Consider the following 25,057-nt stretch of genomic DNA (forward strand, 5'->3'; position numbering starts at 1 on the left):
CTGTAGGAGGTGGGACATGACAGATGTGCCTTGCAGTCATTACATTGCTGCAATGCAGAAAGTGAAGCTACATCCTGAAGACTTTGTCAATGCTTTCTTCAAAAAGCCCATGTACTGTGAAACATACAAGCATATAATTTTCCCAGTTCCAGGTCCTGCCCACTGGCCTCATACACCTGGAGATGACATATCTCCACCAGTGTTCAAAGAAAAGAAGGGCAAAAAGCAAACTGCCAGAAGGAAAGGTGTATTTGAGGTGCCAGCAAAAAAGGACACCTCAAGAATTGGTACTGTCACATGTAGCAATTGCAAGAAGCAGGGTCATAGGTTCAACAATTGTGGTGATCCTTTGAAGCCTAAGTTTCAGATGAGGATGAACAAGCACCAGGTCATTTGAGGCCATGTTTCATTTCAGATCATTGTCTCATTTCATTGTTAAATTTCTTACAATGTTTCTTAATTGTGTAGGAAAATAAGCAAATTACTCTCAAGCTGGTTCTTCTATGGCTACAAATGCTCAGAGGCCTCCAAGAGTACCTGCTGCTACTGCACCTGAACCAAGACCAGCTACAGCAAGAGCTACAACTTCTGCACCTTCACTAGCTCCAGTTGCTACTTCTAGGGGGGAAAAAGGGCTGCTTCAACTATTACAGCAGCAATTGCACAAGGAGCACCAGCTAAGAGGAGCAGGCCTAAAACTTCTTCTGATGCTAACACTTCTTCTCCTGCTAAGAACACCAGATCATCTACAGCTTCTCTTGCTAAGAACACCAGATCTTCAAGTGCCCAGAGAAGAACTTTCATTGCACCAAGGCAATCAAATTCAACTGTTGTCCAGGAGGGGTCAAAGAGGATCAGGAAGCCAAGTGGGAGGCTAAAAGACTATTTTTATGCAAGTGGTAACTAGCTCTTGGATTTGAGTAACTTGAGTTCATTTGGTATGGTTCTGTTTGTGTCAGTGAACAAATATGGATGGATTTGGATCTACTATGGTCTGTAATAACTATACTTTATTTTGTTTCAGAGATATTCGGTCAGTTGACCTACCATGGTTTGTAATAACTACTATGTCGTGTGTTCATTCAGACAGTCATTCCTGTGTTGATTCAGTCAGTACATTTCAGTCAGTGTATCTTCTGTCAGTTAATTCAGTCAGTACATTTCATATCCACTACATAATTTCATTGAGAGTAGCATAAATACATAGATACATTGGTTCAGAGTAGCATCAAACACCAGTTATTACATAGAATAGAGTAGATCTTACATAGTACACCAGATCTTACATAGAACACCAACATAGAAAGATAGATAGGTAGGTATATAGATGGATGAGATGAGATTGACATATCAGTCATAGCACTCGAAGAAACGGACCCACTTGGCCCTAGTTGCTGGATGAGGAGCCATGACTGCCCTCATCCTTGCCCACCTAATGATCTCCATGAATGACCTTCCCCTGCCACCAGTGAAAACCAGCTCTAGTTCTTCATCATTGCACTTCTCCAGTACCTTATCGGAGAGTCGGCGGTTGAACTCCTCTTGCTGCTCATCCTGGGCTGCCTCTAGTGCCCTCTGCCTGCGCCTCCTCCTCCTCCTCTGTGCTGCTGCTGCTGTCCTAACCTCCACAGCCTCCCCCTCTTCCTCTGTGACATCTCCCATGTCAGGATCCATCTGTAGGGTTTCTTTTGGGTGGCGGCTGGTGGAGTCACTGGGAAAGGGTGGGGGTGGGGAGGGGTTTATATTGACAGATGGATGGGGTTGGGTTTAGTAGGCCTAGGGTTGCATTTGGTCAGAGACTAGTGGGCCACTAAGCCCAATTACCCACAGAAATAATATATGTAGGCTAACAAATAACATATAAAAGATATAAGATCAAGTTGAACACTTAATAGCATACAAGATCCATTTCCACAACTTAGTAGCATAAGAGATCCATTTCCACAACTTAATAGCATAGGAGATCCATTACAACACTTAATAGCATAGGTGATCCATTACAAATTAACAACATAGGAAATAAGGTTCTTACACTAGGTTAAACTTCACATTCCCCCAAAATGTACATCCATAATCACTTGCAGTCATGCCAGGCCACATCCTTATATAAAGGCCTTTGGATGTACTTACTTCACCAACATATCACAGCAAGTTCAAGACTCAAGGATGGCCTTGATTTGCTCTAACTTCTCCTTGCTGCCATACCCTTCTTTCAGCAGCTCAGCAACAACAAGCTCAAGCTTTGCCTTCTCCTTCTTAAGAACATCTCTGTCAACTTCAACATCCTTCATAGCCTTCCTGGTGTTCTTGATGATATCAGCTTGGCTCTGCAAAATGCACCTCTGCTCTTTTGCAAGTTTGAGCTTTTCCATCTGCACCTCCAACATAGCTTTCTCCTCTAGCTCCTTCTTCTTCTTCTCAAGTTCTTCCTCCTCCACTTGTTTCTGGTACACCTGCTTGTCCACCCTACCATCCTGCCAATCAAACATCTTGGATACATCATCAACAAGCTTGGTGTACTCAATGCAAAGCTTGCCATTTTCAGTCCTAAGCTTGGCCAACTCCCTTTCATGTTCACTCTTAAGCCTGGCCAACTCCTTCTCAAACTTCTCCTTGTCCTGTACCCTTCCAAAGTTCTGCTCATGGAACATCTCCCATAGCTTGCACAAACATCTCTGAAGAACAGTTGGCCAAGGCCCATCAACCCACTCTACAACACCACAATTCACACCATTTTCCTGCATTTATAAATGTGATAAGTTATTACAAATGGACTAGGAGCTTATTTCAATTCCATGATTAACTTGTATAGACTTGATATTTTCTAACAATGCATAACATAAATGAGATATGATAAGTTATTACAATGCCATGATTAAGTTTCCAAAGTAACAAAAATACATATGTGACTGTCATATCAAACAAAGTGCTGCATCATATCAAACATCAGTGAACATACATAGCAGAAAAGTTTATTGGCATCTAACCTGGACTGGGCAGCCATAGAAACGCCTTCCTATTACAGGCCCTTCAAAAGCAACACGCTTAATAGGCCTCATTTGGTGCAGAATGCACTTGGGATGAGCAAGCTCACGTTGGCCACAGAAAAGGGGCTCCACAGTGGTGTTTGGTTCCTCCTGCAACCAAAATAACCAACAAGCACTAGTTTCAATCTCCACTCAACACCAGAATCAACTTGCACGGTTCATTAAACATGAACACTAAAAATATCCCCAACTCAGCATGAACCCTAACACTGTACAGAGATGAACCCTAGCTTACATCAATCCTACAATCAAACCCCAGACTCACTTTTGAACAAGAATCCTACAACAGCAACACTACACTTAGCAAGATCCATGGCGGTAGCCTAGGCCTACTAGCACCTAACCCTAACCCTAGGTGGCAAAGAACTTACCATAAGTCCCATGTCCATGCTGACGACCTCGCACTCCTCCTCCGAGCTCGTTTCCTCGTCGTTCCAGGTAGGCATGGCGGCAAGGAGGTCGACGGCGACCGACCTCAAAGACGGCGAGTGGCGGCGAGCTCGTACTGGAGCAGGGGAGTGGGAGCAGGGGAGAGAGCGAGCAGGGGAGTGAGCGAGCAGCGAGTGGGAGCAGGGTGGGGTATTTACCCTGGTTCGGACCGGACCGGACCGCACGGGCTAACAACCGTCAACGGCCGCGCCGTGAGCGCGCGTGGCCAGGTGGCCTGACATGTGGGTCCAGACGGTCAGAAAAACGGTTAAATCGCTAGTCACGGGCGTTTTGGGTTTTTGAAACAGCGAACCACGCGGCTGGTAGGTTTATGAGAAAAATTAAAAGTTGATAGTTTTTTGAAACCCTAGCCGGTAAACTGGTAGTTTTTTGCTATTTACTCCCCCTGGAGCCATAGTAATCCACATGAATATCAGGCATCCTATGACCTGCCCTCTCTTTCTCTTCAGAGATGGCCTCCTCCACCTCTTCCCCTGATGATTGCTCAGCATCATCAGCCTTGATCACCACCCCTTTGTCCACTGGCGGAGCTACGTGGTGTGCTGCAGGTGCCAGCATGGCCCCCCCAGCCCATGAATATTTTGTGAAGAAACACTATTTAGGATGACACAAATTAAGATAAATACAGTATTTGGTCTCTTCACACAATTATATTTGGCTATTTGCCCCCTCAGTAATATCTCGCTAGCTCCGCCACTGCCTTTGTCCACAGATTTCTGTAACCGATCGAAGAAAGCACGCAAGGTTAGAGAACCGATCCCCGCACAACTACACATCGAAACACCGGAGACGACAGTCGCAATCACTTACATTGAGCACTGCGTTGCCGAGCGCCGCCTTGCTCCCTGCGTCCAGCCTGATGCCCTGGGCCGTCGCCACCATCAGGAGCAGAACCATGGCAGCTGCAGCCATTGGCAGGCAGGTCTTGGCCATCTTGTACTCCAGTATATGTGTAAGGATTTTGAAAGGGTCGAGCTGAGGACAGTACCGCCTCAAGTCTTCAAACTCAGCTCGGATGGAACGGAACAGCTGTGGACTCCGTTGTTGTCTGAAGAACCATTTGACCCTGGACACAAAACTTTTCTTAACGACACAAGCCCGGGCCCACCCGTTGATTGGTGTACTCATGTCTAGCCAAGGGTCTATCCTGATTACCTGAAGTACCAATGCAGGAATGTAGCCATTGTTTATGCAGTCCTCTGCTACACTTTGAACAAGTATGTCTGCCCCAACCATGGAGCCGTGTTTATTAGGACGCTGGACCCCTGGATTAGGCGCGTAACGCCATGGGATGGGAAGGATGGAATTAAGAATTCTGTCAAGTGCACCTCAAAGCAAGTAATAGTGGACACATCTGCTCCTGAAAGTTGCCTGCATGTCCTGGAGATGCACCGGGGCGCGTATATTTGCTGGCGCGTCCCTTCAGAAAAGTGTGGGAGAAACCATTTGAAGTTGGGCTGTTTAATTTTTTTCACGAATACGCCAAGATTGCGTATCTTTTCATTGATAGAAGGAATTGGAACGAGTATAAACAAGGATACAACACATGGCACGAATGCAAGGAGTCGGGAACATAATGCCCGAAGCGGAGGGACAAGAGATGCTCGTCCCGATCAGAGGAAACTACATAGCTAGACCCACAAAGCCCCGAACAAGAGAGGCGGACCGACTAAGTACGACGTCCAACATCGCCAAAACCAACAACGGAGGCACCGCGAGCTTTTATCTGCTTTGAAGATGAAGACAAGTATGAGCATGAAGATGAGAGGTATGTGTGGGCGTCTGCATACTCGTCGGTGATCCAGGTTGGAGTATTTGAAACCCGCATCATGGGAAGGCCTAGCGTCCTCGTCGGACAAGCGCTCTACATCCTCTTTGATCACCGTGAACTAGTGCGTCGTATTAATACTAATTATAGTGTTTTCAAATACGACTTGGGTAGGCATTGCCTATCAGTTATTGATCTGCCAGTGTCGCGTGACTCCAACCCTCTCCTCATTTCGCCGGCCGATGGTGGGCTGGGGGCCATCCACCTAGACTCGCACGGGCTATGCCTCGTGTGGGGTCGATGGAGGTGAGTCCTGATGGAGCAGTGTCATGGATCCAACTCAGAGAAACGGGCCTCAAGATGCTTCCTCCTCCTGATCGCAATCCCAGCTGGAAATCAAAGTCACCAAAGTTGGTTGGATTTGTGGAGGAGTTGTCGACTGATCTTGGTGTGTTCACACTGATCTCAAGTCCCTGAGGTTGAAGGAGTTGTCGACTAAGAAGTACACACGCACTTACGAATGGCGATTGTTGGAGAACATCTTTTTCTACATGAGCTTCAACAATCCACCAGGTATGTCTAATTAATTTAACCCTTTATGACTGGTTTCTATGATGTGACGATTGATTCACCAACATATGTTAATTTTTCCGTAAGAAATTCCCTTACATTGCACCAAGAAATTCCCATCCTACTGAGTACTGACCCGTTCTCTTTGCTCCATTTAACGGTGGCTGGTGTTGTGGACGAGGACAACCCAAGGCCAAATAAAGTATGATGTGTTGATGCGGCAGTTTAAATCTCGAGCAAGCCGTTGAAGCATGGAAGTTCAGTTTAATCTGTAGGTGTTGGTTTTCATCCCAAGTCTTATCCTTGATGTTTGATATGGGAGTCTTAGCTATGGTAAATTCTTAAGCGTCAATTTTATGTTGGTTACCCAGCATGCATGCTTGCTCTTATTTGCGTGGCTTATCATACTGTACTTTCAGTAGTAACCGGTGGAAGATATGGTCACAAAATTGTCAAGCTTTCGTTCATTAAGTCATTTTTTTGGCTTGCCAGTCTGCTCCCTGCTACTTCCTTTCCCAGGCAAAATGCTTCGTGATTTTGGATATGAAATACCTACTGTGATCCAGGCTTGTGAGTGCTTACGCCAAGTTCAATTTTGCTGCAGCTAAGCTATTTTACATGCACGGTTTTCAACCCTTGAAATAAAAATGCAGTTGCATTGCGGTTATAATACCATTGCTAATTTGCTACTACTCATGGTACCATTTCGATGTCCCTGCAAACAGAAAAGAAAAAAGGGCGCCATTTTTGTGTAGTAGTTTCAATAATGTCGTAGCCCAGGCACAAAGCAGAGTACTTTGGCGAGAAGAACTGCAGCATTTCCGGCCATGCTCCACTAGTCAGTAATTTATACTCCACTAGTTTTTTCATCATATGTTGTCAACAAGTTAGTAGTACATCAGCTATGTCTCTTCCCCTCTTCATCAGGGCAAAAATGAGAAATAAAAATAAAGGAATCACATCTTGGGTCATGGTCTTGCCATAGCAGCAGCACCATCCTGCCTCATCATGATCATCTAAGGAAGAAGGTGGAAGAAAAAGAATGGAGAATCCAGGAAGAAATCTGCTCAGTGGTGCCTGGCGTTATGGCCCCTGGGGCCATAGTAGTCCACATGGATCTCAGGCATCCTGTGCCCCCCTGCCCTCTCTTTATCTTCAGAGATGGCCTCCTCCACTTCATCACCTGAAAATGGCTCAGCACCATCAGCCTTGATCATCACCCCTTTCGGCTCAGCACCATCAGCCTTGATCATCACCCCTTTCTCCATGGATTTCTGTAACCGATACAAGAAAGCGCACGAGATTAGAGAACCGTTCCGCACAAACAGAAGCGTCGATCATTGCGCAAAGACACATCGGATCACCGGAGACGACAGTCGCAATCACTTACATTGAGCACCGGGTTGCCGAGGGCCGCCTTGCTCCCGGCGTCCAGCCTGATGCCCTGGGCCGTCGCCACCATCAGGAGCAGAACCATGGCAGCTGCAGCCACTGGCAAGCAAACCTTCTCCATCTTGTACGTCCTGTGCTAGGATCTTCAGAAATAGTTGAGCTGGAGACACTACTGCTTCGACTCTTCAAACTCAGCTGAGATGGAATTGAACAGCAGTGGCTCAGTCTCAGTGGGGAGCTGTCAGCTGTGGACTCTGTTGTTGTCTGAAGAACCATTTGACCCTGGAGAACATATATACACAGACACAAAACTTTTCTCAACGACACCGGCCCGGGCCCGCCCAGTGATTGGTGTAGTCATGTCTGCGGCCAAGGGTCTAACCTGAAGTACCAATGCAGGAATGTAGCCATTGTTTATGCAGTCCTCTGCTACACTTTGGACAAGTATGTCTGCCCCAACCATGGAGCCATGTTTATTAGGACGCCGGACCCCTGGATTAGGCGCGTAACGCCATGGGGATGATGGGATTAAGAATGCTGCCAAGTGCACCTCAAGCAAGTGATAATGGACATCTGCCCCTGGAAAGTTGCCTGCATGTCTCCCAGGAAACGCGTAATATATTTGCTCGCGCGCGCGTCCCTCCAGAAAATTGTCCGGAAACCATTTGAATTGGGGTCGTTTAATTGCATTCAGAAAAGTGTCCGGAAACCATTTGAATTGGGGTTGTTTAATTGCATGCAGAGAAGTTGGACTGGTTTTTACGTACGTGCAGTTTGGCGTTGTTGCTCTGTTCTCCATGCCCTCACCACTTATCAGGCAATATTTTGCTCCTTTGTGTTCAGCCCCATACTCTTTTTATGTACTATGTTTTGACACCTGGTAATTGACGATTCATGAGACAAGAGATACAGAAAAGACCGTGGATTCGACGACAGGATTCACGGCGATGGAGTTGCATGACCGAATTTCAGTTGCCCCCACAATCTTATTTACAGATGAAAACACGGAAATGTATGATACAGGCAAGGCACACAGCCTCTTCTCCAGGACATGCCTAGTCTCCAGCAGCTAAGAAATGCTCACAACTGTGAGCCCACATGTTCGTTGGCTTAATTACCAACAAGAATAACAGCCACTCAACAACAATGGGGTAACATAACAACAGTGAGGCACCGACACGACTACATACAATTAGAGCTCAGCAAGCACCGGCACGGCGCCCGACCGCGGCGCGAGAAGAACGCCGTCATTGGCTTCCCAGGAGTATCCTGAGGCTGTTGAGCCCGTCGGCCGAAATGCTCCGCGCCACCCTGCGTGGCTGATTCACTCTGATCTGAGGCGGCGCCACCAGGTGGAATGAGACCAGCACTGCTGTTAAATTGTCTGTGGCTCCGCGCCTTATCGCCTCCTCGACAATCTCCCTGCAGCAGCGCCTCACGTCGTTGTGCTCCTGGAGGCGCCGCCGGGCGAAGTCCACGGCGTTCTGGTTCGAGAAGACGTCCCACAGCCCGTCGCTGCCGATCACCAGGAACTCGTCGTCCTTGGTCAGCGTGGTCAGCTTGATCTCCGGCTCCGCGCTCAGGGGGCCTCCCCCGGGCCTGCTGGCCTCCTTCATTCCCTCGAGGTGCCAGTCGCCGAGGGCTCTGGTGACTCCCAGCAGACCGTTCAGGTAGCCGTCGTCCACGTAGCCACCGAGTGACTCTACCCGCAGCTTTTCGCTCAGGCTGCAGGGCCTGTGATCCATCGACATCTCCATTGCGATGCCACACCGCGAAAGTACTGCTCTGCAATCACCCGCATTCGCGACCAGAAGGGACCTGCAGCAGACATAATAACGATTAGTATTGGTCAATAGGAATGTCGATCAGTGCAGTGAAATTTACAGGTATGGAAAACCAGCAAAAGCTTTGACATCGAAAGAAGGATGACCTTAATGTTGGAGAAATCTTTGCAATATTATGCCTTTAGAACTATTTCCAGGGATAAAGAAAGATGCATTTATATAAGTCATATGCTTGGGATGAAGACTCAAAGTATGCAGAATCTCTCTAATTTATCATAGTTGCAGTTTGCAGAACACTCAAGGCAAACCATGCAGCTAAAAAACAGTATAAAGTTCAAACTTCAAGAATATCATGAATGCCATTTTACGATGCATTATCACTGTATGTTCATATATATATGTCCCTTGTGTTCCATCCCATATCATACATGCTGAACAATGAGAGTTTCTAAGCAAAGGAAGTGTATTGTAACATATGGTTTTAATGACCAGCTCAATCAAACATGTTATATAGAAAGGAGAACCTCCCACAGTTGTATGTGCCAGAAAAGTGAGTTTCAAAAAAAAATGTGCCAGAAAAGTACCTTCCAAAAATCATTGCCGTAAGTGCCGTTGTGCCGGACGACAGAGTTCGCTGGTGAGAGCATTTATCCGCAAACTGACTATCAATCTGCACAAAGGATCTGCTCACTACTTTCTCAAGCTCCAGAGGAAAATCAGCATCTTCCACAATGACCCTTGGCAGATTATCGCGAACGAAATGGGCAGCATCTTTTCCACCATGCCCATCAAAGACCTAGAAAACGAGAAGTGCAAAAACTTACTTACAGGAACACAATGTCTCGTGATTCATATAAACAGAGAACAACTAAAATGATCACCACATGTCATTACACTTCTATACTGTTAAATAAAAACTGTACTTTAAGAACCACAGTACAACAATTACACTCAGAGAACCACAGTGTGTACTGCATTCTGTACAAGAACAATGAAGAGAACTTTATTGGATGATGGCATGACAGAATGTAGATCAAGGTTCAAGGATCAAGCATAGGATTGACTGTGGATAGTTCTTGAAGATACAGAGGATCTGTCCGTACATACTTTATACAAGTTTCCTGGTACGCAAATACAACTCGAGATTTTCTACTATTGGGTACATGGATCAAATCTGCAATAATTTTATCCTTTTCATGTGGGAAATTGCGGTCTAGCTATAATTGTAGTAGTTGTAAATTTGAATAGAGTTGATTTCTGTGTCAAAATGAGCAAAAAGCGAAAAAGGGAAAGCATGTACATACCCCATAAAAGGAAACAACTTCTTTATCCACTGTTGGATAACCAAAGTTTTTAGCTAGATCGGCAATACACACATGGGTATCTTCCATGTACTGGCGACTTCCAATATCTGACCAACCGCCTGATCTAACATTTGGAAGGAAATTTCCAAAGTTACTCTGCTTGAAATCAGCAGTTGTGGTGTTCTCACAAACGCTCTCCATCTGTATGTTCAAAAACGCATTAGTATAACTAAGAATGTAAGTAAAGTAGGCGCACTCTATAACTGAGAGCAGAAACAATAGGAAAGAATTCTGATGAAAAAGATGAAGCACCACTTTGCATAATGATGGCAAGCTATGGCAGTAGTAAGCAACACTGATATAGTGCAGGCACTCCAAAGTATGCAATCAACATGGATCATTGCAAGAACAACATGTCCTTCAGTTAGCACAGCATTAGGGCCATGTTTGTTTCGCTTCAGCATTAGGGTCATGTTTGTTTCACTTCAGCCTTAACTAAGAATTTTGTGAAAAATAATATTTAACAAAATTACTACATGTGATGATCAGGTATTTTGACCATAACTGCCATTAGCCAATTTGGGGAGACAGTCCTATTATTACTAGCATTGGCTGTAACTTGTAAGTGTCATATTGCGTTGTCCCTACCATGTCTAGTTTAGTACCACTATTCTCTGAAGTTTGAATAGTGACTGGGAAATATGAATAAGCTGCATTGATTAGTAAAGCATCTAGTTCATATGCTAATGTTCAACTTAGTAACATATACAAATGTAACCTTCAACGAACTGATTATTTCTACTAATCATTAGTGACCCAGAAATGTTAACACGAGACCATCAGACTGGATAATGACTACTCAAGAGAGTGTGATGCACAATGTAAAATCCATATAACTGTCTGCTGATTAAATAAACAAAGCCATATATACATAGATAAATAACCTGAAATTAGATGGTTCAGCACTACCATTACACAAACTAATGATGGCAACCCATGGCAGCAGTAAGCAACACTCACAACACAGCCAGGTCGATCGCTGACATAGCGCAGGCACTTCAAAGTAAGCAATCAATCAACATGGATCATTGTAAGAACAACATGTCCTTCACTTAGCACAGCATTAGGGCCATATCTGTTTCACTTCAGCCTTAGAGAGGAAAAAAATCTTGCAGGTACTACTAAGTACTCCAATGCACATGGAGTACTAATTACTCATGTTTGCTTGGTACTACTACAATGGTCTGAAATTAGTACCTCCCTGACTGACACCCTGTGGCAGTAAATCTCATCATCACGATGATCTAGCAAATGATTGGGCACAGCGTGGACACCCAGTACAGCTACAGTCTTACAGAGTAGTAGCAATAGTACTACCGACGGAGAAATGCGATGGACGGACAAACAACAACCTGTCACTTGTCACCGGAAATCTCCTACCCAACGCAGGGAGCTTGACACTCTGTCCTGTTGAACGATTCAAAGAGACTTTCTTCCAGATTTTAAGAAACGGAAGCACCAAACGCGTGCGCGCAAAGCCAACACACAGCCTGGTTCCGGCTGCTTCCAGCTCAATCCGTACCCTTGGAACACAGCTCAGGACAGAAACCATGGAATTTGCCGAACACCATGAGATTCATCTAGGCTAGCAAAGAAGCGCCCTCCCGAAATCGAATCTTACACTGCAGAGAGAGTCAGAGAGACAGAGAGAGGGCGGTACCCACATGAGGCGAGGTGAGCTCGGCGGGCTTCTGCGCTCCGGCGTCTGCAGAATCGGGCCTCTCGGCGTCGTCCACGCGCATGCCGGCCCCGGACAGGCGTTTTCTTGGCAGAACTGGCGCTCTGCTGGAGTGCTGGTGGGAAGATCGGGCACGAGGGAAAAGCAGAGAGAGAGGGGAAGAATAATACGGGCGGGTAGGAGCAGAGTAGGAGGGGGAGGGGGCAGGGGAAGAGGAATCCGAGGAGGAGAGCAACAGGGAAAGAAAGGAGATGCTTTGGGAATATCTGTGGCGAAAGAAATGGCTCCGGGTCGGGGCAGGAAGGGAAAGGTGGGGAAGAAGCTTGAGGTGGTGGTTGTTTGTTGGAGCTCGATTTTTTTATGCGGGCAGAGAGAGAGAGAGAGTGTGTGTGTGGAGAACAGAGCGGCGGGGAGAGAGAGTGTGGGGGAGGAGGAAGAGAGAGGCACGTGGTGCACGAGTGTCACAAGTGACGTGGGCTTCAGCCGAGTAAATAGCATAAAACTACTACTTTACAGGCTATGGTTCCAAAAAACTACCGAATATTTTTTTTCGCTGATAACTACCAAGTCAGGGGACGGCTGTTTCAAAAAACTCTAATTGTCCAGTGCTTTATTATTGATCGTGATTATGACAGTTAGGGCCCGCATGTAAGAAAACTGATTGTTTGACCGTTTGTTTGACCGTTAAATGACATCTAGGGCCCATATGTCAGTGTCCCTGCAAACTTAAAAAAGCAATCAGGTCCTCCAAACAAATTGAAAAAAGCCATCGGGTCCCTCCCGTGCTCAAGATCCACAGGAGCGCACCCGCCGCTGTGCTCGACGGGGAAGCTCCCTCCCGTCGCGGCGGAGCTCCCTTCCAGCGCCGTCGCAGCCGTCGTGCGTCCTTTCCCTCTCCCTCTTTCCAGGGCACGGCGGCCATGGAGTCCGAAGGCGGCGGGCAGAGTCCCAGCCCCTGGGCGCGGCGGCCGGAGTCCCAGCCCCTGGCCATGGCGCGTGGTTGGCGGCGGCCCGTGCTCCTGGGTGCCGGCTGCTCCTCGCGCGGCGCTCCTTCCCTGGCTTGGCGTGTGGCGTGGCCGGCCTCCGCGCAGAGACGGTCGCCATGGCCGCGCGGAAGGGGGCAGCGTGGGCAGCAGCGAGGGCCGGCAGCCATGGCCGCGTGAAGGAGGTGGCCATGGCCGCGCGAAGGAGGTGGAGCCGCGGGGCTGCGGGGAGGGAGGAGAAGAAGGAAGGAGAAGAGCAGGAGGAAGAGACACTGACGTGTGGGGCCCACACGTCAGGTAACGGTCAAACTAAATGGTCAAACTGACGGTGAGTTTAGGTGCGGGTCCGACCTGTCATAATCATGATCAATAGGCGACGATTTGGGTTTTTTGAAACAGCCGACCCCTCGTTTGGTAGTTATCTGAGAAAAATTAAAAACCGGTAGTTTTTTGGAACCATAGCCTGTAAAGTAGTAGTTTTATGCTATTTACTCGGCTTCAGCCATTTGTTTGATGCATTTGTTGATTTTCAATCAAACAAATAGTATCGTGCGAGGTGAGAACAAACTTGGCCGCACTTGGATCCAACTCGTCGACTTTGAGTACAACATCTTTTGCTCCTTGCATGCTTCCTTGATCTAAAACTTCCTTTCCTCAAGCTCAAACTTCTTCATTTGGACTTCCATGAGCAAGCCAAAACTCTTGGCCTTCTTTTCCTCCCTGAGCTCGTCGTGCTTGGCGCATGCCTCCTCCTTCTTCGCCATGATGTTGTCCGACATCTTGGCTGCCACCCTTTCTCGCTTCTCCTTGTCGGTCTCCCATTTCCTCCCCCTCGCTTCGATATTTGGATCAACATCATCGTCATTGGTTTTGGTGTTGGTGGTCTTGGTGATGGGCAATACTTGACCGCTTGCTTTGCCCATTCAATTTGAACCGAAAATTCTTCAACGTGAATGGCTTGCCCTCGGTCTTATGGTACAAGGTTGAAACATAAAGCAAATCAATATAATGACCAAGACGTAGAGCAACACAAAGCGAAACTTAAGAGATCGAGAAGTGACGTGCCACTTGGCCACCGGTTTTGCATATCTGTATACACGTCGCAATACTTATTGGCCTCATGTTGAATGATGTATCATAGAAGGCCTAGCGACTTTGGATTGTGGCCATGGATCACTCTTTGTTATAGGGGGCGTAGGGATTTTTCTCATGATAGAAATCATGCACACTTTGTTAAAAAGTCGGGCCCTTTTGCTCTGTGCCTTGAAACAAAATAACACTCGTGCCCAACCGTACCTCGCTCAACAATTCATCCTCTTCTGTTCGAGTACGGCGAACCTCTCTTCCTCTTTGTGTTCGCATAGGACACGTCTGGCTTCGATTGCCGGGTGTCCATTGGCATCTCTTGCTCTGACTGCGGCGAGTAGTCGTCCTCGTGGTCGGCGCCGTTGTGGATGTTCATCATAGCCTCGTTGGTGCCTGCCATCGAGCTTGGGAGAGGAATTCCTCCGAACAGTGGCCAAACACTATCGGACAAGGGCTCCTCGGACGAAAATCACGACCGGACAAGTGTCGGTGACTCCGTGAACACGAGTCAGTGTTGAGGACGACGACGCATGGTGGATGGTGGCCGGAGGTAGCCGAGTGCTGCTGCAGCTGCTACATGTCGAACTGACCATTTAGATGGCAATCGTAGTAGTACGTACATTAGCTCGTACTGGCGCCATGGCGGTCCACTTTGCAGGAGGAGCTCCAACTACTTTCAGCGCCTTCTTCTTTGCCCTCACCTTCACACGCTGCAATTGCCCTTCTGCGGATGCAGCCTTCCTCACGGTCTTTGTTGGGCCTGGAGAGAACTCAAAGCTCTCCATGGCCTCATGTTGATCTATCATGGCAGCAACTGGACGGCAGAACATGCCAGAAGAGGCGGAGACAGCGGCAGTCAGGCAAGAGCATGGGGGACGGGCATGGGAAAGAGTACCAGATTGTGCAATTGTGCGGGCTTCGGGTAGGGATTTGGGTGGGTCTGGGTGTCGGAGTCCGATGTAGCAGATGTGAGGACTCCCCCAGAGCTCATCAATCCTGGTCTTGGATTTTGAACATCTAGACCAGGCTGATCCAATTTGGTGATCAAAGTTGGATGCCTAAAAGTGTCCAGACAGTTCGGTTCGGACATTTGCTAGGATTTTGGCGATCCACGTTGGAAATGCCCTAACAAGATATGGCTAGTCACGCAACCCCTTGTTGAGGTGCTAACATGTTACCCTACCAATCAATGAACCTCAAGTACAAGAGGGGGAGATTTGATCAAGAAACAAGCAACACAAATGTGCGGAAGGGTTTCGTTAGATAACCATTTATCAAGATAATTTTACAACTCATACCTTGATTGTGTACTGAAACTAAAAACAATATATGTAACACCCAGTAATACATGAAAGTGGCATGTAGAATATTAGTTTGTTTGGTTAAACTCGGGATAATTGGTGCTACTAAACAATAGCGTTACCAAATTTTCTCAAGTTTAGCCCAAAAATATTCTCAAGTTGCATTAATTATGGCATATAAATTGTGTAATAAATAAAATATTATCTTAGATTTTAATGGATAAATTATCTAATAATATCTACAGTAGTTAACATCATATGTTGAAGATTGTATGAAAGGGTATATGGTACATCACACCATGAGTTTTAGAAATTAAAAATGTTTAATAAATAGGGCAATTTTAGAATATCTAATTCACCTTGCATTAATTATGGCATATAAATCATGTAATAAATAAAATATTATCTTAGATTTTAATGGAATAAATTATCTAATAATATCTACAGTAGTTAACATCATATGTTGTAGATTGTATGAAAGGGTATATGGTACATCACACCATGAGTTTTAGAAATTAAAAATGTTTAATAAATAGGGCAATTTTAGAATATCTAATTCACCTTGAACCACTAAAATGATAGGGTATGACCACCCAAATATAACAATGATAATGGTCCTTTGATTGTTGTTTAATAAAATCTTATTTTATCATATAATAATCCACGTAAGATATTGAAACAGAGAATAGCTAGAGATAAGTGGCAGTAGGGAATAAATTTATGTTTAATATAAAGGGAGAACATGTTGGTGACCTCAAGTTTGACGAGGAATGCCTGAAAAATATTATACCAAGATGACAAAGGTGACTCTGGGTGAAGAGAATCTTGATAGAGCAGCAATGGATTTTCCAGAATTTGGGAACTGCAACATGTTCTGAGTGGAATGATAAATAGAGGCGAGTGATCAGCGGTTAAAAACCCATCCATGGGTGCTCTTTCGGGATGCAATGCCTATATTGGATAATGGGAAGCCCCTTCTTGGGTCATTTCTTCCACGCGCTTTCATGATCTGTGTGAGGACGAAATCTACTCTCACACACCACTTTATGATGAGGATGAGGTGCTAATACCGCCAGCTCGACATGGAGTCCTATTTATTAGGTATAGGTGACTAATGAAGAAGAGGCGTTCCCGAATTCCCTCAGCTCGCACTGTAAAGAATTTGATAGGACGGAAAAGGAAGAGTTTATTTCCCCGAGGTGAGTGACCTTTATAGTCTAAGCTTGTTTTCGCTCTGTTTTTTGGGTCAATCCAGTTGCCATCACTAATGTTGTGGATCACTCATTGTCTGCTTCAACAATTCTGCAGGAAAAGAAGACAAAGCAAAGAAGCAAGCGAAAATGAATGAGGTGTGTTATGAGCAGCAAGGGCCTAGGGACCGGTGACAAAGCATTTGGAGTGCCGAAGCTACCTGGATGGGAGCCTCTCTGGTCGACGTACTTCGGCATGCGATTGAGTACCTTATCCCCACTTTAATCCTTCTAGGTGTGATTTGTTGGTTGTGGTACGAACGCATATGTTTACCTAACTCTTCGGGTTTGGGGGTTCAAGCTAGCAAGTGTGCGGCCGTGATGATATTGGTAGTGACTGGTTTTTGCATTTACCTTTTGTTGTAGCGAACTCTGGTTTCTGCTCAATGAAATCAGGGTGCAAACCACTTTCCGCAAAAAAAAAGAAGGAAAAACGAACTTACAATGCATCAACTTTGGAAAGCAGAAAGAACGAGAACCTAGTCAGGTAAAGCTTGTTAGTTGTTAAAAATAGGTCCATCTCAAACAAACAAAAAATTCTCTCAATGACACTGTAAGTGCGTTTTCCTGTCGGTGTATAAGGAAATAACAAGCTACCTGAGTATGGATCTTGGGGAGAGTGAACATTAAAATGTTTCTGATGACAATTTATATATTTACAAGTGGGTTGTCATGTTTGCACCATCTTGAACAGCAGCGTATGCACAGACAACAAACCTTGCGCCTTGCTGGTTCCAATTTATTTCTCCCTCCCTCCCTAGCCATTAGTATTTCTACATAATTACTATCTTCCAAATTAGTACGAGGCAAATAAGTAGGTGGAGTCGCATCCAGCCGCTTCAGTCCTCCATTGCATCCTGCTGGTTCGGTAATGGTGTTGCATGCTGAGAACCTTGTCTTCTTTTTGGCTGAAAAAATGTTTCGGCACGCGGATCATCTTTGAAGCGCCTTCTCATTTGCTCCAAAAAACTTGGATCATCTAGGCACTAGAGTGAATGAATCCACAAGCAGGGAATAATCAGTCAAGTAACGAACCATGCTAGTAGAATGACACTATCCGCAAAAGGCATACTATACTATATATTACCGCGTATATATGCTTTACCCGAGCCTCCTCTTTAGCTTGCAGCCTAGCTTCCTCCTCCTCGGCGTCCAACTGTAAAAAGAAGGGTGATGCATCTAAGAAACAGTTAAGCAATAAAATATCAGACAAACTCAGACACACCATAAAATAAATCATCATACATTCTCATCAGAGCCGCTATATTGTATAGTAGTGTCACCGCCATACGGCAAATATGGATCTAAGTGACCACCAGAGAATTCATCAGCATCATTAGGGTGCTTCAGGTTTACCCTTTTGTTATACGTACAACCACGGCAGTGACCTTCATTCAGTAAAGAAGACAGGAGATAAATCATTTAACTACCAAATAGCCAACCAGGAACAAACACATAACAGTAACTGAATAGCTGAAACGTAAAGAGACGTGTACAATAAGTCACTACTATACATGGCTTTGCATGAACCACTTTGCAGAGTTTTAAGTAGCCTTAGCGAGTTTTGGGGGCACTCGGCAAATAAGATAATTCCAATAGTTACTATACATGGCTGTGCATGAACCAGCTTGAGATATTAAAATTGTAAGTATAATGAATAGATGAAGGGAAACATAACAAAGGGCAATCAAACGGCAATATGAGGCACATTTACATGTAACATACAATTTCAAGTTGGCACGGCCCCAGCAAAATGTATCTAAGGTAAGAGTATAAAATACCATTATCATTCGGTTTAAGCATGTAGAAACAGCTGAGCACAAACTCCGTATCACTAGTGCAGAACCGGCCTTTATCACCGGTTCGTAAGGGCCTTTAGTGCCGGTTCTGCAACCGGCACTATGGAGTGGAGACTAAAGCCCCCCCCCCCTCCCTTTAGTACCGGTTTGGCACGAACCGGCGCCAACGTGCCACCACGTGGCACGAGCCAGGCCCGGGTGCGTGTAGGACATTAGTACCGGTTGGTAACACCAACCGGTACTAAATGTTTGGGTGTGTTTTGGTTTTAATTTTTATTTTTCCTTTAGTTTTGTGTTTTCAATTTAATTTAGTGATTGTTTTACATTATAATGAGTTGTTAAATCATTAGGTGAAAGTACCGCAGATTAGTTTCGACTGGATGCATGTGGATCCTAGCTAAGTGATCAAATATATGCCATATCCATATTACCTAGATCATGATCTAGGTAATATGGATGGATATGGCATATACTTGATCACTTAGTGATCTAAGTAATATGGATATAGCATATACTTGATCACTTAGCTAGGATCCATCCAGTTGAAACTAATATGCGGTTTCTTTCATAAATGATATAATAACTCATCATCATCATCATCATCATCATCATCATATTATAAGCGTTCATAACACCACAAAAGCAAATCACTCTTTGAGATTAAGTTCAGGACGAAGAACACGGACACGCATGAGAGGACAACAAGTACTAAGAGCATGATAACTAGCTAAATCACTCCTGCTGCTCTCTCTCTCTCTCTCAGGTAAAATAGCATAGAACATGTATAGCTCTCCTGATTCATCATATTGGAGCATGCAGATGAACCTGTCTCCTAATCGTGGGATGCGCTTCTGATTGCTGCCCCTTAGTACTTCTCTGCGATCGTTAACAATTTTGCTCCAATCTTTCATTATTAAGCATTCATCGCTTTCAGAAATCCTGAATGCACTCATGTGCACTGTAGGATATCTTGGCCGTAAGCTAACAATTGACATGCGACCTTTAGTCTCGATCCACTGAGGCACAACTGTCATCGGGAGTCCCTGTTGAAGAACATCGTATAGTAATTAATATACTTAGCAATGAAATTTTAGCTTGAAAAATAATGTATGCAAAAGATGCACTGAGGACTAATAGTAAAAATCTTACTATCTTTCCTAAATACATGTGACCATAGTTCAATACGATCACTATTGGTCGCACGTTTTGAGTACTAAGATTTTCAAATTCAGGAAAATGATTTCTTTTAACAGCATCAAGATCCTCAAGCCATGAAACATAATGACTTATCTCCTCGCAGTTTAGTTCAGCTCCGGGACAGTAGTAGGTCCTGTCTACCAAGCGCCGGACATGTTTGCTTGAATGGAAATAAGCTGTCAATAGAAATTAGTTGTGAACTATTTTTGAATAAACAATATCAAAGACATAAATATGGTTGAGAAACTCACATAATGGTAGAACTGGAGGCGTCTGCACATCGACCCAGATGTCTCTATTACCTTCAATATCATCTTCCGGACGAATATCAAAGATGATAACCATATCAGGCTCAAATGCATAAGCCTTGCATAGTGCTTACCAAGTTTTGCATTCAAAATAGGTGTACGTGTCTGCATTGTATAATTTGACGTTGAAAGTATAACCATGCTCGGTCTTCAGGTAAACTCTCTTTACCTTCATAGTTTCCATAGCACTGAAACCTATCTTATCCAAGACAAAAATTCTTGCATGACAGGGGATGCGCTAGTAGAATAGTGAAAATTTAAAATTATAAGTTAAAGCAAATGAAGCATATATAAGTCATGCTTAATTACGAAAAAAGACTTGTCGTTGTGACTTACTGTATCCACTTCGAATGTCTCATCCAGCTTGATGCTGAAGCGCCTATCATCAACAAGGAAATTTCTGTCGCACATGCCGCGCTGGTCTTCACAGAATTCGCACTTAATGAAATCTTTTTCGTCGTCAGACGACATTTCCTATGTTCATATAGGTGAAACATTAAACACTTACTAGTTCTATTAATTCAACCAATTCAACTAATTCAACTACTTCTATTAGTTCAACTAGTTCTATTAATTCAACTAATTCAACTAAGCATTTAATAAAAATAAACGTCTTCTATTAATTTTCTTACTAAAATAAAGTAGCTAGTTCCATATAGTAATATTTTAATTAGATCATCAAATCTCAGATATCTAAATTTTCTTACTAAAAATAAACTAGTTCTATTAATTCAACTAATTCAACTAAGAATTTACTAAAAATAAACTAGTTCTATTAATTTTCTTACTAAAATATATAAAGTAGCTATATATATAGTAATATTTTAATTAATTCATCAAATCTCATATACCTAAATTTTCTTACTAAAAATAAACTAATTCTACTAATTCAACTAAGCATTTACTAAAAATAAACTAGTTATATTAATTCAACTAGTTTAAATAAACTCATATACCTAAATTTTCTTACTAAAAATAAACTTGTTCTATTAATTTTCATACTAAAAATAAACTAGTTATATTAATTCAACTAGTTCAAATCTCATATATATACCTAATTAATATCTAGCTAATTCTCTAAAATTGACATTAATATTTAACATCTTTTCCATATAATTCATCTAACATTAACATTCTAACATTCTTATCTACGTAATTATCTAACATTAATCTAAACAACAGAAAACAGAAAATAAGTAAAAACAATGTGTGTGTGTGTGTGTGTGTGTGTGTGTGTGTGTACGAGCGGGGGGCGGCGGCATACGGGCGGCGGCGCGAGACGGCGATGCGACGGGGACGGCGCGACGATGAGCGGCAGGCCGAGGGCGACGGCGCGATTGAGACGGCGACGTGGTACGGAGCGGCGGCGACGGGCGGCGGGGGCGACGGTGGTGACGGCGACGATGGGTGGTGAGGGCGACGGCGGTGACGGGCGGCGGGGGCGGCGAGGGCGGCGGCGATGTCGCGCGAAGTAGTTGGAGAAGAAGTGGTGGTCGATGAAACTAGATTTTTCGTAAGTGCCATATATATAGGAGGGGCCTTTAGTACCGGTTGAAGCCACCAACCGGTACTAAAGGCCAATTTTCGCCAGGCCAAGGGGCGGGAAACTGCCCCTTTAGTACCGGTTCGTGGCTCCAACCGGTACTAAAGGCCCCCCTTCAGTACCGGTTGGAGCCACGACCGGTACTAAAGGTGTGCGCTGGCGCAGGAGCGGTGCGGGCAAGTTTAGTCCCACCTCGCTAGCCGAGGGGCGCCCGCACCAGTTTAAAAGCCCCGGCGCGGCTGCCGTCTCGAACTCCTATCTATAGCAGGCTTCTGGGCCTAACTCTGGCGCCTGCTGGCCCTTCTGGGCCTGTATTTGCAAACCCTAGGGTTGGCAGGCCCAGCTAAGCAACGTGCAGATGAGCATTGCGCCTCTCCTTCATCGTCTCTGCACTCAGGGCTTATAAACCGCTCCTAGTGCCTCTCTCTTCGCGAGGTGGGACTAAAAAACAGCTTACTAAGAAACTATAGTACCGGTTCATGGCACGAACCGGTACTAAAGGTGCCCGTGGGGCCCCAGCCTGACCACAACCTGACGCAGCATCATTAGTACCGGTTCGTGACACGAACCGGTACAAAAGGTTGCTCACGAACCGGTACTAATGATCTCCGCCCGCCTAGCCGTCGGAACCGGCACTAATGGACACATTAGTGCCGGCTCAAAATCAAACCGGCACTAATGTGCTTCACATTTGACCCTTTTTCTACTAGTGTATACTGTCCTCCGATACGTGTGACTTCGGCCAAGAACAGATTGCCGGTGCCACTGTGAAATTCATCATCTCCTTTAGTCCTTGCGGTGAAATTTAGATGATAGTACCACTTACAGTTATGGGGTCTGCCCTCACAAATTGATCGGATGCACATAATATCTTTGAGTTCATACGCAAGGTTCTAAATCAGGAAGCATGAGTGCATAAGTATTGTTACATGAGTAGACAATAAAGGGAGTGAGAGTGCACGGGAGAAAGAGAGCAAACCCCCAAAAGATTGTGGTCTTCATTATATTTGTCCAGTAGAGCTTGAACCAATAGGCGTGTATGATTAATCCTTTCCGGATCTACTGATGACTTTGAAAGCTTCTTCCTTGTGCCATCAGGCCAGTAAAGAGCATGTCGTACAGCTTTCTCCATCAAGGAAAGGTCAGCTAGGCACCTAATTTAGACCAAGCATTCTATTTGATTCAACGCTAAATACATCTATTTGAGCGACATTTAATATTGGACGGAGGGATTAGATTGTATTGGAGTACTTTTGAAAAATGGGAACTACAAAGTGACACAAATTATTCTGTCAATGATACAGGTCAGACATAAGCAGGACATAAGGTTAGGGTCAATTAGTTTTGAATAGGCATCAAACAGCTACCATGTCTCTTGAGTTAGTTCATGGTATTTCGTGGTAGTAATCATGGTAGCAGTGATCAATAAACACTACACTAAACTGAACTTTTTACATGCCTGGAAGTCTAAGTTCTCAATGCATTGTCTATATATATGGGGTTCCTTTTAAAGACACCATGTTCATCCACATCATCCAATTTGTATTTTCTGAATGGAAAATATCAACGGCCAAAACCTTACACCAAAGAAGTGTCGCTCTGTTTCCATATTAATAATGCTGAAGTACATGTTTCCATATATTTTCCTTCTATAGCATGGTCTTATGTTGATGGTGCTTTCTCTACACCAAGCATACATGTCATGCAACAACGTCACCCAGGCAGGAGTTGTTCATACTTTTGTGCTACTTTCAAAAGTTCTAACTTCTATGGGGGGTAATTAATTAACTTATTGTTAAGATGCTACATACATGTGCATGCCCTTGTTTATCTTCTAAATTACATGATATCTATTAGAAGCCCATCTGATTCTCCCATAATATATTGACCGAGGAATAAGAAAAAAAAAGTATTAGGTACCCTGATTAATATAGTTGTCTTACACTCTTCGTAATCAGTTAAGTTGTCATGCATCATATTGTATTTATCATTTTCATCCTTTACTAATATATGATTATGCCTATGTCTACACTGACTGCAGTCTCCCTGCAAAGAAAATGTTAATTTTTGTTGAAAAATGTATGCTTGTGTTGTTCTCCGTGACACATCTCTCAATCAGTTTTTAAGTGATAGGAAGGAACACAAGATCAATCCTCGCTCGAAAAAACATGCCTAGAACTGACAAGGGAAATAAATTCTCAAGTGTCGAAGGTAACTATGGATCGGAGGTACATTGGCCATCTTCAATGCAAGAATGCTTATGCAAACTCTTAAAGAGAACAATACAAGTGTCCACGTAAGGATAATACCTCAAATGCAAACTACTATTCTAGGGGTGCTTACAAAACTGAAAGGCACTACGAATAAATGCTGGGCATTGGGTTAGGAATAAGGGTATGGTTGGATGGCGACCAAAATCAGCCATACCAACTGTCGGATCATAGCCAAAATTTTGGCTCTTGTTTAGATGGTTGCCAATATTTTGGCATTCCCTCTAGCCAACTCTAGTTCACTTTCTTGCCAACATTGGCCAAAACATGGGCAACCGAAACCTTAACAAAAAAATTGGCTAGCCAAATTTTGCTAAGTCTGGCTGGGGCTCAAACCCAAATCCCAAACAAGCTAAATGATTGGGATTTTGACCCTAACACTCAGCTTTAAGTGCCTCATTTGGAGATGGGTTATACCGAAAAAGGCTTTCGTCCCGCTTTATATATAAAGCAATGACCAACAACAAACCGGTACAAACGGACGCCACCACAACACACGCACACACCCAAGGCAAGATACATAGGTGCTGAGCGCAGCGACACCACCCCAAGCACTACAAGAGAAGTCGGGGCCTCGACCGTGAACATGCCACCGCGAAGAGGTGAAGCCGTATACGACGAACCGTGGGCTTCAAGGCGGCGCCTTCAGGAAGGAAACGACACCGGAGCGCCGACACCGCCCGACCCGAGGGTCAAAGTTTCCCCTGGAGCAACACGACGGGCAATGATGGCCGTGACGACGCCTTTAATAAGGGAACGAGTTTCGCCGCCGCCGGTCTGTCCGAAGAAAGAACAGGTTTTCACCCCGGCCAAAATTCACCGCCACCGGACGCCACACCCCGGCGACCATGGCGCCCACACGACCATGGTCAACGGGCAGCACCAAGCCACGGGCTCTGCCCATGAGCACCGCGACACCACCATCAGGGCCGCCGCCCCGGCATCCAAGACCTCGACGCCACCTCACCTGCCACCCATCGCTACCCCAACCAAAGAGATGAGTGGAAAGGCCCCACCTTTAGCACTCCTGAGCTGCCCCCAGAGCCGAGACCCACTAGGCCGGCCAAAACTGGCCTCCATCGGCTCGTCCTGCCGCCGGGCGCGAGATGAGCTCGGTCCTGCTGCCGGGCGCGAGACGAGTCGGTCCCGCTGCCGGGCGCGAGACGAGTCCGGTCCTGCTGCCGGGCGCGAGACGAGTCGGTCGTGCTGCGGGGTGCGAGACGAGTCCGGTCCTGCTGCCGGGCGCGAGACAAGTTCGGTCCTGCTG

The 25,057-nt window shown here is 45.1% G+C and overlaps 1 protein-coding gene across 2 annotated transcripts; it reads right to left on the reverse strand.

Moving 5' to 3' along the window:
- Positions 1-8,170: 8,170 nt before the first annotated feature.
- On the reverse strand, positions 8,171-12,458 carry LOC109781443 (probable protein phosphatase 2C 54). Of its 2 annotated transcripts, none has more exons than XM_020340046.4 (4): positions 12,040-12,458; positions 10,316-10,516; positions 9,596-9,807; positions 8,171-9,045 (listed from the first exon to the last, which is right to left on the reverse strand). In XM_020340046.4, the coding sequence occupies exons 1-4, from the start codon at positions 12,115-12,117 to the stop codon at positions 8,475-8,477; spliced, it is 1,062 nt and encodes a 353-aa protein (XP_020195635.1). In that variant the 5' UTR covers positions 12,118-12,458; the 3' UTR covers positions 8,171-8,474. The 2 variants fall into 2 exon arrangements, with proteins under 2 accessions (XP_020195635.1, XP_020195642.1); XM_020340053.4 differs by having other exon boundaries at positions 12,036-12,401.
- Between the last annotated feature and the right edge of the window lie 12,599 nt (positions 12,459-25,057).

Source organism: Aegilops tauschii, chromosome 7, assembly GCF_002575655.3.
Source record: "Aegilops tauschii subsp. strangulata cultivar AL8/78 chromosome 7, Aet v6.0, whole genome shotgun sequence".
NCBI classification, from domain to species: Eukaryota; Viridiplantae; Streptophyta; class Magnoliopsida; order Poales; family Poaceae; genus Aegilops; species Aegilops tauschii.